General features: G+C 35.6%; 1 protein-coding gene across 1 annotated transcript; it reads right to left on the bottom strand.

Annotated features, from left to right (window-relative positions):
* Positions 1–712: 712 nt before the first annotated feature.
* On the bottom strand, positions 713–16,785 carry LOC140159518 (craniofacial development protein 2-like). Its single transcript, XM_072183008.1, has 2 exons — positions 16,744–16,785; positions 713–1,543 (listed from the first exon to the last, which is right to left on the bottom strand). The coding sequence occupies exons 1-2, from the start codon at positions 16,783–16,785 to the stop codon at positions 713–715; spliced, it is 873 nt and encodes a 290-aa protein (XP_072039109.1).
* Between the last annotated feature and the right edge of the window lie 11 nt (positions 16,786–16,796).

Below are 16,796 nucleotides of genomic sequence, written 5' to 3'. Positions count from 1 at the left end.
GCCTACGTAGTGCAAGGATGTGTCCAACAGTCGTTCTACCAACTCTAAATCCATTCTGATTTGTTCTTAGATGCTGGTCAATTTCAAGTCTAATCCTATTAAGTATCATTCTGTTGTAGGTTTTGGCTACGATGGAGCTTAGACTGATATCGCGATAGTTGTTTCCTAAACCAGAGAAGATGAGAATCTTCTCTGCCTGAACTAAGGTCTCCTGAATATTAAGTATGGACCATTGATCCGGTTTCTTCCCTTTGAGAAGAGCGTCATTGCAGAACCCTAACACAATGTCATAGGCTGCATCTCTTCAGTACTTCTGGAGGTATGTTGTCCTCTCCACAGCTTTTCCCTCAACCAAAGATGCTTTAGCTTCTTCATATTCTTCTTTGTCAAATGGCCCCACTTTAATATCAAGCTCGTCTAAAATTGGTGTTATTTCTCCTTCCTCATCATCAAGGGCAGGAGGGCTTCAAAGAAGGCCTTTGAAGTGGTTGTACCAATTGGTGACCCTTTCACCTTGTGTCTTTCCCTTCAACTGACCTGTACTGCATGCCTTTCTACCAGTGATGTCGTTGATCAGTTTCCAACTTTCACCATGTTTGGAGTTGACATGCGCTCTTTCAACCTCTTGCAACTTGCCATTTAGATCTGCCTTGATAACTTTGTTGTATACATCATCAAGGTTTTTCTTCGCCTTCTTGCACTCCTCTCACAATCAGTAGTGTCCAGTTGCCTTTATGACTCTTGGATCACGAGAAAAGTTTGCCCTTCGAGATCGCTTCTTTGCAGGGATGATCTTCTCAGCTGCTTCTTTGTTGGCAGCGATAAATCGGCTGTACTTATCCGTAGCTGTTTCCTCCATGTCTTCAAGGATTTCAAACCTGTTGTGCACTTCTATGGTGTATATCTTTTGGATATTTCTATCAGTGCTCAGGGATTTCAAATCGATCTGGTTCTTCCTTGGAAAAGTCGTGCTCTCTCTGAGGCTTAGTCTTATTCTTGCCGACACTATTCTGTGATCGGAGCCCACACTAGCAAAGGTGTTGTATGCCTCAGCGTTCTGCAGACTGTTCCTCCATTTCCTCCGTATGAGTATATAGTCTAGTTGGTAATTATTCCCTCCTGGGCTTGTAAATGTCCATAATTTTCCAGCTTTCTTGCGAAACTGTGTGTTCGCAATGATGAGATTCTTCTCTGTTGCTAGTTCCACAAGGTACTTTCCATTTCTGTTAGTGGTGTCATGGTATGTAAATTTAGTGTCTTCCAGTCCAACTCTAGCATTGAAATCACCCATTACTATCAAGAGATTATGAGCTGAGATGAATTCAATGGCTCTCCTCATACTATCGTAGTGATTCTCTACTATGTCTTCATCAGCTACGTTGGTTGGGCAATATGTAACGATGACAGTTGTTGCTGGGTTACACTGGAAGTTTGTAATAAGAATTCTGTTGTTGTGTGATCTTACACTGGCTAGTGAATTTTTTGCATTTTTGTTCAGTAGGATTCCAACCCCTCCAACTGCAGCTGACCAATCACAAGGTGACTAAAAAGATCAGATGTGAAAATCTATCAATTGTGCACAAATTAATTAAATCAGAGTTTTAAGGGATCTGGAATGAGCGATTTGAGCTTTTCGACAGTATTTTTTGTGGAACATGCGAGCACATCAGACATATCGAATTGCATTCTGAATACGAAGAATGTCTTTCTAATATCAAATAATTTTCATTTTTTGAAATTCACGATATAATACAAATTTTATAACAAGTTATTAAAATTTGATATTTTTCACATTTTTGATATAAAGTAAATTTTATAAATCTAATGATATATTCTTAAACTGTATGTAGCTGGGAGGAAAAGCCGACGATCAATTGACAATTTTGACCTTTAATATTGAAGATATGGATTTTTTCCCAAAAAGACCTAGTTTGTTTTTGGTGTTTTGGGAAAAAAATCCATATCTTCAATACGAAAGGTCAAAATTTTCTGTTATATATCAAAAATATCAATTTTTAATCATTTGCCATAAAATGTGTATTCCATTGCGAATATCAAAAAATCAAAATTATTTGATATCATCAGGACATTCTTCGTATTCAGAATTCAATTCGATATGTCCCACAATAAATACTGTCCAAACGTTCATACCCCACCCCTTAAGAGTATGCACATGGGCAAGTGGACTACGGAGAAGTATGGTCTGCCAAGTGATGTCAAATGAGAGAGAAAAAAGTAAAGAATAGGCCTACCCACCGCGGATGCCTCATAAGACCTGGGTCAATATTCATATTTTGAAATGCCAAGAAGACATGATCCCCGATTGTGCACGTGAAATCACACTAGTTTGGCTGAAATTTGTATTTTACAGATTTCTAAATTTTCAGACCCTCCCCGGTATCGAAAAATGTCCAGTGTCAAGATATTTCGGTTTTCGTGTTACCCATGCAGCAGAAAGAAATGTTTACTTTCGTGTTTTTTTAATTGTTTTACTTTCTTGTGCTATCTACCATGTCTACTGAAGATAGCAAAGCAAACAAATGTTTCTTTCAGTAACTGCTACTGAAGATAGCTATGTGAAAAGTGTTTTAAATTTCGTTTTTGAAAGAAATGTTTACACTTCCGTTGCTTTCATTGTTTTACTTTCTTGTGCTATCTACTGAAGATAGCAAAGCAAACAAATGTTTCTTTCAGTAACTGCTACTGAACTGAAGATAGCTATGTGAAAAGTGTTTTAACTTTCGTTTTTGAAAGAAATGTTTACTAACTTTCGTGTTTTTTAATTGTTTTACTTTCTTGTGCTATCTACTGAAGATAGCAAAGCAAACAAATGTTTCTTTCAGTAACAGCTACTGAACTGAAGATAGCTATGTGAAAAGTGTTTTAACTTTCGTTTTTGAAAGAAATGTTTACTTTCGTGTTTTTTTAATTGTTTTACTTTCTTGTGCTATCTACTGAAGATAGCAAAGCAAACAAATGTTTCTTTCAGTAACTGCTAATGAAGATAGCTATGTGAAAAGTGTTAACTTTCGTTTTTGAAAGAAATGTTTACTTTCGTGTTTTTTTCATTGTTTTACTTTCTTGTGCTATCTACCGAAGAAAGCAAAGCAAACAAATGTTTTTTTCAGTAATTGCTACTGAAAACAGCTATGTGAAGTGTTCTAAATTTCGTTTTTGAAAGAAATGTTTACACTTCCGTTATTTTAATTGTTTTACTTTCTTGTGCTATCTACTGAAGATAGCAAAGCAAACAAATGTTTCTTTCAGTAACTGCTACTGAACTGAAGATACGAGGGCCGGTCAAAAAGTTCGTAGAACTCGGTATGCTACTTTGTCGCACGGTATTGAATTTGGTTTCATTTGAAAGCTTGTTCCTTCAAAACATTACTGCAAAGATTTTATATTTTTGCATCACTGTACACGGGCAGGTCACTCTTCAGAGGAAGCTTACCTCCATGAATTCACAGGTACTACCAGAAGTGAATACATGGTCATCATGGAAATTACTCCCGACGGTGGTGAAAACTCAAATAAACTTTAACAATGTAGAGTTGTTGTAAATGGTAATGAAGTCCTTGGTATTCAACAGCAACGAAATGGTTCTTAGAGTTCAAGAATGGAATGAGCGTCCTTGAAGATCATCCAAGGTCCAAAAGGCTTGCTGACGTCACCACTAATGATATACGCGCTGGTACAGTGGCATTGATAATGAATAAAGAGCCAAATAAGAAAGATGAGGTAGCCACAAAATATGACAACTCTGATGAATGTGTTTTCAATATTAATCCATTAACATTTGGGTATTCCAGGGTGTCTTCTAGATGGGGTCCCGGAATCTTCATGCACAAAATTGATACCAGTTGACATATTCAGGTCCACACCTTCTATATACTTAGAATGAGGACCAAGGCAAGTTTAATCTATATGTGGCTAAAGGTGATAAGACATACATTAATCACTGGAATTATGAGTGAATTTAGTGGAAGAACCTGGATCTCACACCCCTAAGAAGATCATCACTCGGTCACCGTAGTGCAAGGTCTTCATCGCTGTTTCTGAGATCCAGGGATAGTCTTGATGACAGATCATTTGCGAAATGAAAGTACAATCATAGGCATATATCATACAATTCCGATAGCAAAATTGAGGCAAACCATCATGTGAAGAAGGTTGATGGTAGGAATGTGGCTGTTCTTGGATTGTGTCCTGTACGCTATTCTTAGTTTGTCAAGCTGCCATTCACGACAGAGGGGTCAGTTAATTAAAGTAACCATATTGTGGTTCAGGCATGACCTCCAGTTAGTGAAACCTATTTTAGAATTTTAAGTCCTACTTTCATAATATCAGGTTTGCTGGTGATCAATGCTGGTGAGCCTTCACCGAAGAGTGGCTCAAGGAGCTTTCGGAAGACTTCCATTTTGTTGACATAGAAGGTTTCAAGAAAATTTGCGACGGGTGCATTAAGGTTTGTAATGACCATGCTAAAGAGAGAGATAGAAAGAATTTGGCTAGTACTCTTTCAAGTACCTTGTTCTACGAACTTATTGACCGCCCCTCGTAGCTATGTGAAGTGTTTTAACTTTCGTTTTTGAAAGAAATGTTTACTTTCGTGTTTTTGAATTGTTTTACTTTCTTGTGCTATCTACTGAAGATAGCAAAGCAATCAAATGTTTCTTTCAGTAATTGCTACTGAAAACAGCTATGTGAAGTGTTCTAAATTTCGTTTTTGAAAGAAATGTTTACACTTCCGTTATTTTCATTGTTTTACTTTCTTGTGCTATCTACTGAAGATAGCAAAGCAAACAAATGTTTCTTTCAGTAATTGCTACTGAAAACAGCTATGTGAAGTGTTCTAAATTTCGTTTTTGAAAGAAATGTTTACATTTCCGTTATTTTCATTGTTTTACTTTCTTGTGCTATCTACTGAAGATAGCAAAGCAAACAAATGTTTCTTTCAGTAACTGCTACTGAAGATAGCTATGTGAAAAGTGTTCGAACTTTTGTTTTTGAAAGTAATGTTTACACTTTCGGTTTTTTTTCATTGTTTTACTTTCTTGTGCTATCTACTGAAGATAGCAGAGCAAACAAATGTTTCTTTCTGTAACTGCTACTGAAGGTAGCCATGTAAAAGTGTTTTATGTAGATGCAGAACTCTAACAAATAGAAAGATAACAAATTTCCTTTCTTCTTTCTGTCGTTTTCTTCCTTGAGCAGTAGCGGCATCCCCCCAATATTTTCTTTGTTCCCCTCTCTTCCCAGTCAGGAAAATCACAGAAAATCCAGTTAGGGCAAATTGAGCACTAAATTAATTTAAAAAAATGAAAGAGTAAATCTGAAGGGCAAAGGAAAAGAAAAGGGACAAGGAGCCCCTTTTGCATCACAATTCACCCCGATCATGGGCCAAAATAGTGTAAAATACAAAATTTTTGCTCACGTTTTCATTTTGATCATGTCATGGGCGAAATAGTGTCAAATTCAACATTTTTGTCCGCTATACACGCACATCATCCAAAAAGCCTTTTTGGAAGTGAAAGACATGTACAGTCTGCTACTGCTATTTTTTTCAGCTGTGCCCCTGAAATTTGATTTCCCCCCTGACCATTAAAGCTGGCTACGCCCCTGCCTCAGTCCCGGGGCTTTATCTTCAGTACACCTGTTTATTCGTAACTTTTGCATCTCAAGTTCCAAAGATTTACTATTAACCATGCACTAATCATAGTTCTTTTTTGCTTGTCAGTTTTGAGGACTAATTTAGCCCAGACAAAAATCCCAGACACGCCACTGTTAGTAGCCACTAATGTATAATCATGCACTCATTAAACTCATTTGTTTTTAGTAATAAACTTTTATTTCATAATACTTTTGTTACTTTATAAAACATGTTAGATACTTTAGAAAATATGCATTGTAAGTTTAATCTTTAAAAAAGCAGAATAACACTAATGTAGCATTTGAGTTCAACGACCAAAACATCACCAATAACATCGACATCAGAAAACAAAAAATCGACTGCTCAGTGCCATGTGTAGAGGAGTACAATATACTGTGTGTAATTTGTCAAATGTTCACAAGGCAGCTATTGCACTTGCTCACTTCTGGCACCAAGCAGTCAATATAGTCATATTTTGTCACCCTTATATGTACAGGAGAAAGAAGAATTACGCATTGCACACTAGCACAACTAAACAAGAAATTACAAATTGAATTACAAATTTGATCTTGTGCGCTAGTTTGGGTAATGTTTCTATGTTCTAGTGTATGATGAGCAATCCTCTTCCCTTGTTCACCCTGATATGGTTATTGCATAATTCATGAGACGTCGGATAAGGTTGTAAGTGCATAGTAATAACAAAGCACTTACGACAGCATTCAAGCTTTGACTTACATTTGGCGGACACACGTGTGAAAAAAATATTTAGGGGCGAAAACAGTCAAAATTCTTGATTGCTTAAATGTTTCTAGGGGTAAAATGTCACATATTTTCAGATTTTGGCACTTAAAACCCCTTATTTTTCACTGATTTTGATAAAAATTCATTTTTTGGTCCAATTTTGGCCGAAAATGGCCGTTTTGGGGTGACAAAAATTTTGACTTGCTAATTCCCTGTGAGTGTATGAACATGAAAACTACTGAGTAGTGCCTATTTTTTTATGCTAATTATGTGACAAAGGTACATTTGTGATATTCAAATCATTAAATGGGATAAATCTGTTTCTTTATTTTTGTAACAGGGTTAGAAAGTTGGGTGTCAGAGTGACAATTGATTTGGGAAAAAATCCAATTTTCGCCTTATAATGAGCTTGAAAAAGCCATAACTCCTCAATGGTATGAGCTATTGAGATGCTTTTTGTGTCTTTTTGTTCAGTATTTCACTAGCTAAACAGTGGTATAAAACTTGACTCAGTTAAATGTACTGACAAAAATTAAAGTAGTAATATGTTACCCCTCCCCCTAACATTTCGGCAGTTGTGAAAAAAATAAAGGCCTTCGCAAAAAAAATAAGTTCTTCAAAACCGTGAGGTTTAAGGCTAAACAAATATAAACTTGCTATAGCCTAGACATCCCTCTAGAGCAAGTTTATATTTGTTTAGCCCTGAGAGTCCCAGTTTTGAAGGACTTATTTTTTTGCGCCAATTTTCGCTCAAATTTGAGGGCTTCGGGCAGAAATATGCCTGTACAGTGCTATGGGGAAAATTTTCAAGTTGACAATTATGCATTTTTTTTTCAGATTCAGTTTCTACACAAAATTTCACCCCAGAAAATGTTCCTTTAAGTAGGATATCTTTCACTTTAAGTTCCCACCATTCTGTCTGCCAAACGTAAGTCAAAGCTTGAACGCTGTCTTACGACCTCCTTGTATTTTACTGACGGCTCAGAAATCACACACACACTTTGTTTGAGAAGAACAAACACAAAAATGTTTCGAAAACTTTATAAATGCATTTTGGTTGGGTAAGTCAAAACGTTTTTATAATGACATTCAACTGTTGGATTATATAAAGATCATAAAAACATTTTAAAATTTAGAATATTTTATATGAAAAAAACAATATCCAATAACATTTTAAAAATATTGCCAAAATGTTATTGCAAATTGTTTTTGCAATATAACTTTATGTTAGAATGTTTGGTAGCAAATTGTCGATGTTTTTGAATATATTTTTGAATGTTATTTAAATGTTTTATACCCTTAACATATAATCCTGCATTTGCATATTTTGTGTTTAATCAGGGTTGTCACTAGACTGAATTTAGTGCCGGCTAAATTTCCATGATATTTGTCCAAAATACTCTGTGTCACTTTCCAGCTGTTTTTTAGGGTAAAAAGTACAATTTCTCTACTTTGGTGCCGGTTGGCAAGTCCTCATATTCCCTTGAGTGCCGGTTGGTCTGCCTGAGTGCTGGTTACTACCGACCAGCACCGACCAGTGTAGTGACAACCCTGTGTTTAATGGTCTTAGAACCTTGGAAGACTAACAAGATCTCTTTTATATTCCCAGAAACTGGTCCTCTTTACTTCAAATTAAGACATATGGGCAAGAGGCAAACAAAGGCCTATTCAGCCTGTATTCTTCAATGTCAAAAATCTGAAACGGAAAGTCTTTCTCCAAAAAAATACAAGGGTCTGGTTTCTTTGTACAGTAAAAACTTTTTTCCCAGTTAGGGTCAGTCAGTTGAGGACAAACAAACAACATTGTGGGAGTCTAACTGAAGTTAACAACAGGAATCTGTCAGATTAATTTACAATACCTGAAGAATAGTAGAATACTGGTAACTCTAATATGAGGTGTTTAAAATTAAACGGTTTAAAAAGTTTGTGTAAACAAGTTTTACATTCTTTGTTTATCACACAAGTATACATATTACATGTTAAAATCTAGAAAAGGGTTTACAAAGTCTACAAAAATATGTTTTGGTTAATATAATAAAGCACCATGTTTAAAATGGGTTGTAAGCAATTTACAAAACCAGAGTTGAGCAGTGATAGCTGTTCTAGTTGACACCTATACACCCCCTATCGCAGACTTAATCTCTCACACAGAGGGTGTAGATTTCAAATGGAGTCACCCATTCAAGTAACCCTATTTGAAAATAATGCTCCGTGTTTGGAAGATTAAGGCCCATGGATTAAGGTCATGTTTTCCATAGGAAAGTATGGATTTCAACTAGAACATCACAATTGGAAGACTATAATATGACAAACATGATCAATGTTACACAATATGACAGGTTTCTGTTTACCCTGATAAAATTTTTGTTTGCGTTTTAGAAACCATATTTGAAGGAAATACTGTTATTGTTTGTTGAGAAAAGGAGTATGGTATCTCATATGTAACTTACAATAATATATAAAAATATTTGTTCAAACACAATAATAACATCAAATCCTGAGTATTATTACAAAATCAATAGGCACATCGTTAAATACTATTACTATTTGTCAACTATAAGATATCACGCACAACAAGAACAAATCAACAAAACTGGTAATACATCTAGAACAACAAAACTACTCTACTAACATTGTACTACATTGTCTGTGGTTGGAGTACTTTTTTATCAATAACTTGTTTTGAACGATGTCTATTCCAACCAACAGGACATTACTCCAAAACCAAAAATCTTAAAATTTTAAAGTTCATAATTCAATGATCTACACGAATAAAAACTGTTGGGAAAACATTATCAACCAAAAGGCCGAGTTCAAAGAGACATTACGAGAATTTTCCATACACTGAAAACTTTATCTGTACCTTTCTTAGCTTTTTCCCATGTTTGAAATGACAACCATATTCGACCTACATGTAATTAGTACCCTCTGTAAGTACCCTACAGAAGTGGTAACTTTCTAAGTATTCCTTTTCAATATCAACTTAAATTTGTCAAATTTCCAAATAAAATGACTGACCCCAGTAGTGTGACTGACCTCAGTAGCATGTAGCGAGCAGAATCTTGGTCAAAATCAAGTTACCTCCACACACGGAATACAGCAATTCCTATCGTGGTCACTTCCGGGGTAACTTGATCGCTGACCAAGATTCTTCTTTCTGCCAGTAGCATAGCCAGTATTATAGTGTGAGGGGGCAAAACCAAATTTTGTCCCCATTTGCCAATTTTTTTGTCCCATTTTAATTAATTTTTGGACACTTGACTCTTTGCGATCCCAATTTTATCCTTGAAAAATGTCTGTGGGGGGATTTTTCCCCAATGGCTAAGCCTTTTAGTGACCAGGGCGCTCTAATCAGGTCAAATACAGACTGCCTCTGCTACAATAAAACTCAATCCAAATACATTTTCACGCTGTGGTTAAAATTCCTATCAGGTATATTTGTTTTAAAATAACTTTTCAAGTACTATTAGAATTCTACATCTATAATATTTCAATAATAACTTTTGCATGGAATGTAATCTACATTCTGCAAGCATGAACACTTTTAAACATCAACTACATGTATGTAGCGTGCAAAGGCATACACACACGCTACACCATGCAAGTATTATACATCCGTAAAACCGAACAGAATTTAAGGTCAGTATGCACAAAACAAGTTAGACCATGTCTAACTTAGATCATGTCTAACTTGAACCACACCGTGTCTAACTTTAGACCAGATCATGTCTAACTTTAGACCAGCCAATGTCTAACATAAACCTGGTCTAACTATGGAGTCTACTACAGTCTAGTTATGCGGAGAAAGAAATCATTGGTATTTACATACCTTATTCTACATTAATGTAGATCCTGTATATGGGGCATATACATGTAGCTTAATATTAGATAGCAGCAGATTAACTTTTGGAGTTTGCTAGGAGTAAAGAGAAAAAGAAAACAGAAAAAGGATCCCTCCATAGTTAGACCAGGTCTAAAATTAGACCTGGTCTAACTTGTTTTGTGCATATATGGACCAAAGAGTCTGCATTGATTTGGAATCATCCTGTGTATAATACTATGGTAAATTTCGCCATATTGGATTGGCACGCCTGGAGATTGAAATACTACCAGTTTATGAGTTTATCGGTAAAAGCGCGAAATTGATCGATAAGCATCATCTATATGCTAGAGCATCAAAATGTTCACACATGTAGAGTTTACAAATGAAGCGAGCATCATTGGCATGATGCATTACACACAGCATGCGCTGTTTTGACCTCCATTAGCGTCACATCATCATGGCAGAGTCCAGACTAGTTTATCTCTTTGGTAAAACCTCACTTGCCATGCACAGAATTGATAGCTTACATAGTCTTTGTAAACTTATGATTTCTGCTATAAGCCCCAATTATAAAATTGGTAAATTGGTAAACAATAATCACAACACAAGTCTAATCAATCTACATACATTGTACACGCACTAACATAAACAACACTTATTATCAACATAAAATTGTTACTTTTTTATAAATAAATAAGATATGATATATATAATGATACAACCATGTACAGACTGTACTACAGTACCATACAAAGGCATAAATCTTTTTCTCTATACAAAATAATGTACAGTACAATAACACCACCATTTCAGGGTTTGAGTAGCTACATGTAACTATAAAATGAGTCACTTTCAAAAACAGTACGAGCAAGGATACGCTCAAGGGTAGCAGTGTAGGCATGTTGCCAATGTGGTCGACAATAAGGTTTGCGTGAACGAACTCAAAAATAGCGCAATTGATGCGAGCGTACACAAAAGAAACTTCGCGCATATGATGAGCGATGTCGCCAGGTCGGGACGCTGTACCGGCGTCAGCTGAATTTAAGAACGCTTAGCTGGTACACAGGCATGGAACATTCCAATCTATGTGTTTATTAATCTATGATTACCAGGCCCGTACGCAGGATTTCATTGGGGGGTGCTGATTTTGAACAAGTGGACTTTTTTCCAAAGGGGGGAGCAATTTTATGAAAAGTAGACTTTCTTCCCAAAATTTTGGCCTTTTTGTCCAAAAAAGCGTAAAAAACCTGATTTTTTTCCTCGCTACGCTCGCAAATCCTGAAATTATAGGACTTTTTGTATACTTTTCCAACCCCGCACCCCCCTGCGTACGGGCCTGATTATTACAACAGTCATTTCAATGCTTTCACCCAGCATTCACATTCAAAACAAAGAATTATGATGTAAATTAATTGCTAAAGATGTCATAAATGATATAGTCAATGGTTATGTTAACAATCACCTGTTACTCAAACTTTGATAATTATGTACAGCCCTGATTGCCAGCTAAACACACTCAAGAAAAGAGTTAGCACACCTTTTTAGGGATTCAATCATATTAACAACGATTTAACAACGATACTTCCGCATGGTTTACTTTGCGAGGACAGCGTAAGCTGCCCGAACGAAATAAAACACGCAAACACAGCAGACATGAGTTGTCAAATGGTGAGTGAGTGTACAATGGTGATAGATGATTGAATCACTTTTAAACAACAAAAACAAACTATGTATGCAATAGATCATCTAATTTGCATGATTATTTCACAAGGAATGTAACTTAGTTTTTTACAAGTGTTGTGCGTAACGTGCATGGACACTTCTGTTAACTAGCATTTGCGTGTAATGCTACTGTAAAAGTGTGGAATCATCACCGATTAACAATGGTTGGTTCCTGTACAAATGTATAGGAAGAGTTGTTGAAACATACTTCATAATTACATTATAAGATCAGTTACAGAAGGTTGCTGATCACAGTGGAATATGAATCAGACAGCCAAATGCAGCTATAGCCCATTTGGCTTCTTTGAGGCAGTGACATCAGTATTTTGTTGCAGTTACTTGGGAGTTTACAGATGTACTGCTTTTGATTACATGAGAAAACAAGGCAGTCAAGACACATTCATACTGCGCTCACTGGTGCACACACTGATGTCACTGCCTAAAGGAAGCAAAATGTATATAATATACATGTACATACGGGCAATTCCACGGTAACTCGTGCTACACTTTATGGCGTCCTTTTACATACTTTGTGCTCCAGCTTTTAAATTGATTTGATTGGAATCTGTATTTTTTGTATTTTAATACCCAACATTCAAGGCTAGATCCTCATAGTATTGCTAATTCAGGATATCAACTTTTGTATGTATGGGACACCTGTAAAATCGGTAACTCGTGCTACGAGCAGAGGACATGCTTAAAAATCACTCATTTTTATTTTGATGGTGTGCTAAAACAAAAAACACTAAAGCCTTATTGATTATATGATAAGTAATTGCTATAATAAGGTTTGTTTTGGTATACCTTAAAAAGTTGTGCCCCTCATAGTTTTATATTGACTGGCAAAAACATGGTAACTCGTACTACGGTAACTCGTGCTACAGTTTGTCCGCCATATATAAAATGGTATTGTTCATCTAAATGTCAATTTTTTTTTTTTGATAACAATAACTCAACAACAGGTGTAATGATCAAATAACACAATCTATGTACAAATAACCCCCAAATAACCCATCTATGTACAAATAACACTATTCAGTGTATGTACCAGCATACAATGTACCACACACATTACATACAAACATCCCAGCCTTACATACGCCTTGCTTGATCCTGTTTGGATATTTTATTCTAGGGCTTAAATTTAAACAGTTAAATTGAACAGTCAACAATTGATAAAACTTTTACTTCCATGTTATTTGACTCTAAATTCCCTCACAAAACTTGTAATGTTCATGGTTATTTGCTCTGTAAGTTTTTAAAAAATTGCTTTCTGAGTTAAAGAATGTTTGGTCATCTTTTGGTTGAGACCATTTCCTGCTTGGTGCAAATACTCTACAGTTTGCACGATTTCAATCACTTCACTAAGCTGGAAAATGAGCCTCATTACACTCAACAACAAACCAATTTCCAATACAAATCTCAGAACTATACAAATCTCAGTATCAACAACGTCACTGTGGCTGTTAATCTCAGGATTTCCAGTATCTATTTTGTTTGTTTTATTTCTTCTTTTGCCTCGGTTACTCATTCAGTGGATGTTTTAAGGTACATCCTCTGTTCTTCAATGAGGCCCATATTAATTGATTGCGTTGGTTCTTAGGCTAGATCCTAGGGGGTGGAGGGCTAAAAAATTTGGTTGCATCATTTTGACCAGGTATTGATAGTGGGATATATGCTAAATAGCATGTTTTTTTTGAGACTGTACAAAATGTACAATGTAAAGTCTTTGAGCTTTAAAAAAAGGACTTTATTGGTGTGTGCAAAAATTTTGTATAAATAAATTTACACTATTTTGGCACATGATCGGGGTGGAAACTGGCTCCTTGAATCTTATCTCTATCTTTGCCTTCCATATTTTTATTTATTTTTATTTTTACTTTAATTTTCCTGCGACAGGATGTCACTTTTCTCTTTAATTTTTGGCCCCCACACATGTGTGGTTGCCTGGTTGTTTCTTTCTTTCTTTCTTTGTTCGGCTGTCCGGGCGGAAGCAAATTCATTAATCCACTGTACAGCTCCAACACAATAACTACAAACTTGGTACCGGTATGGTGATAGAATAATGGTGGCTTGATGTGCTGTGTAGTTTTGTGTTATGTTATTTGCATATTTATGAATATTAATGAGCTTATTTACAAATTTTGCCTACATTTTCATTAATCCACTTTGCAGCATTATAAACACAATAACCAATCAACTTCAAACTTGGTTTGGTTGGATATGGTGGCCTGATGTGCTGTATAATTTTGTGTCATGTTATTTGCATATTTATGAATATTAATGAGCTTATTTGCATATTGCATATTATTTTTTATTTACAAACCTTTGTTATTTACACACCTTTGTGTGTGTGTGTGTATGGGCACCTTAATTACGACTGCATAATTCTAGTTTGTCATGGGGCAGGCTGCCCCCCCCCACACTGGCTACAATGCTGCTAGAAAGCTGTTACCAATATCATGGTCACATATAAATGCATATTCATGTAGTTGGGAGATCCTCTATTGCTGCCAAGTGGTAGATTTTGCATTACCTTTGCTGGTACAGGGGGAGGTGGGCTATGGTAACTTCGTGCTACATCGGTAACTCGTGCTACTGGTAACTTTCGTGCTACAGTTTTAAATGGGTCATTATTATGTGATGGATAGTGTTTTGTATATTAATTTCTTATTTTTACTCAAGGCACTACTAGTAGAAGGAAAATAATAAGTGGCATCAATTACATTGCCAACATTTTGAAAATACATAAAAAAATGCATCTTTCGGTAACTCGTGCTACGCCATATTTAGTGCTATGAAAACGCAAAAAAAAAAAAAAAATAGTTACCAATACCATGGTCACATATAAATGCATATTCATGTAGTTGGGAGATCCTCTATTGCTGCCAAGTGGTAGATTTTGCATTACCTTGCTGGTACAGGGGGAAGTGGGCTATGGTAACTCGTGCTACATCGGTAACTCGTGCTACTGGTAACTCGTGCTACAGTTTTTAATGGGTCATTATTATGTGATGGATAGTGTTTTGTATATTAATTTCTTATTTTTACTCAAGGCACTACTAGTAGAAGGAAAATAATAAGTGGCATCAATTACATTGCCAACATTTTGAAAATACATAAAAAATGCATCTTTTCGGTAACTCGTACTACGCCATATTTAGTGCTATGAAAACGCAATGAAAGAAAAAAAAATTAGTGGGGGATTATTTAAAATGTGTTGGATGTTTCTTGAAGACCATATTTCAGAGATATAAAATGTATCAAATTTAAAAGAAAAGTGCCCATGTTTAATAAAATAGGCCCACTTGGAAAATATCTAAGTTGAACAGGAGCTTTTCACTTAAAATACACTCTCCAAAGAAACTTCAAAATAAAACCCAAAATGTTAGAAAAATGCCAAAAAAAGTTTATAACTTGAACCTTGCATCTGTTTGGAATAATATAAAAGTTAAAAGAAATATATATTGGCAATTTCATTTTTTTGAGTCATGTCCACTTTTGCTTGGAATTGCCCATACATACATTTTAGCATACTACTTATTTACAGCTGAATCAAATCCCAGCACACAGCAAACTATATTACATGTCTGCAGAGTTCAAGCTTACAATATGTTACATACATATGTACTTATATGATACACTACCAGATTTCTACATGTATTGCTACCACCCCAGAGGTTCACTGCTGCCAGCTACTTTGTAGTACCTGTGCAGCAGCAGCCTATAGTACCAGTGTGTGTACCGTAATATGTGACTCTGATGTGCGCTAACAGTACCAATGAAGTAGCTGCATGGCAAACTGGCAGTGTACATCTGGGGATGGCATCAATAAGACTTTAGTAATGAACATTTTACACACTTTTAAAGCACTCCTGCATCTGGAGTGTACGAGCACTAAATACATTATAAAAAACAACAGAAAACTCAAAGGTCTATACATGAGAACAGAGCAACAACTAAACAGATAAATACATGTACTGTATGTTTTAAAGCTTTCTTGGATTTAAAAACAGTGCTGCATTCCTTTATACAAGCACTTGAAGCAGAACCTTCCTGATTGATACTGATTAAGGATTCCAACATGTTGTTTTTGCCACCACAAAAGTATAATACAAGTTGTATACTTGTCCAACAGCATACCTGTTGAAAATCCTAATCTATATCATTGTAAAAATCTATCCTGCAATTTCTTTAAACAATGTATGATATACTCGGAAAGGGAAAACACTATGCTTCAATTATCAATTGTGTCTTTATACCTTTTGTATCGAAAAAAGAAGAAAGCTAAATGTTTAATTGAATTGATAGCCATTGTATTTTCTCCAATGACCTAGATCATAATTTGTACACATAACGTCATTACATCAGTTGATTTGATCCATTAATTCAATTCAAAAGGACATTAAGAAATTTGTCACTGCGGACCCACCCCTACACTGAATGGCTGCCGATTCCTTGTAAAACAAAAAGATCACATAAAGTGCTGACATCAGTTTCATGTCTCATATCTCCATGTAAAGCCCGGGGTACTCATGTTTGGTTTTGGTAGGGACGTGCCGCTGAGAATTTGAAAGTGGACCCATAAATATACTAATTTTTCAAGAAATTTTGACCCATTGATATACCAAAAGTCCAAATTTTCGGCCGAATTTAACCCAAATTGTCTTAGTTTTTACAAATTTTCCTAAAATTTTGGCTAGATTAAAGAAAAATTAGGCTATTTTCCGAAAAAATTGAGAAAATTTTGAAAAAAGGACCCATTCATAAACCAAAATAGGCTTTGAAAAAGGGGTCATTGATATACCAAAAGGATGAAAACGCTACCCATATTTGCAGCACGTCCCATTATGGTCATTT

This window comes from Amphiura filiformis, chromosome 8 (genome assembly GCF_039555335.1).
Source record: "Amphiura filiformis chromosome 8, Afil_fr2py, whole genome shotgun sequence".
In the NCBI taxonomy this organism is placed as follows: Eukaryota; Metazoa; Echinodermata; class Ophiuroidea; order Amphilepidida; family Amphiuridae; genus Amphiura; species Amphiura filiformis.
This window is presented reverse-complemented; position numbering and strand designations above follow the sequence as displayed.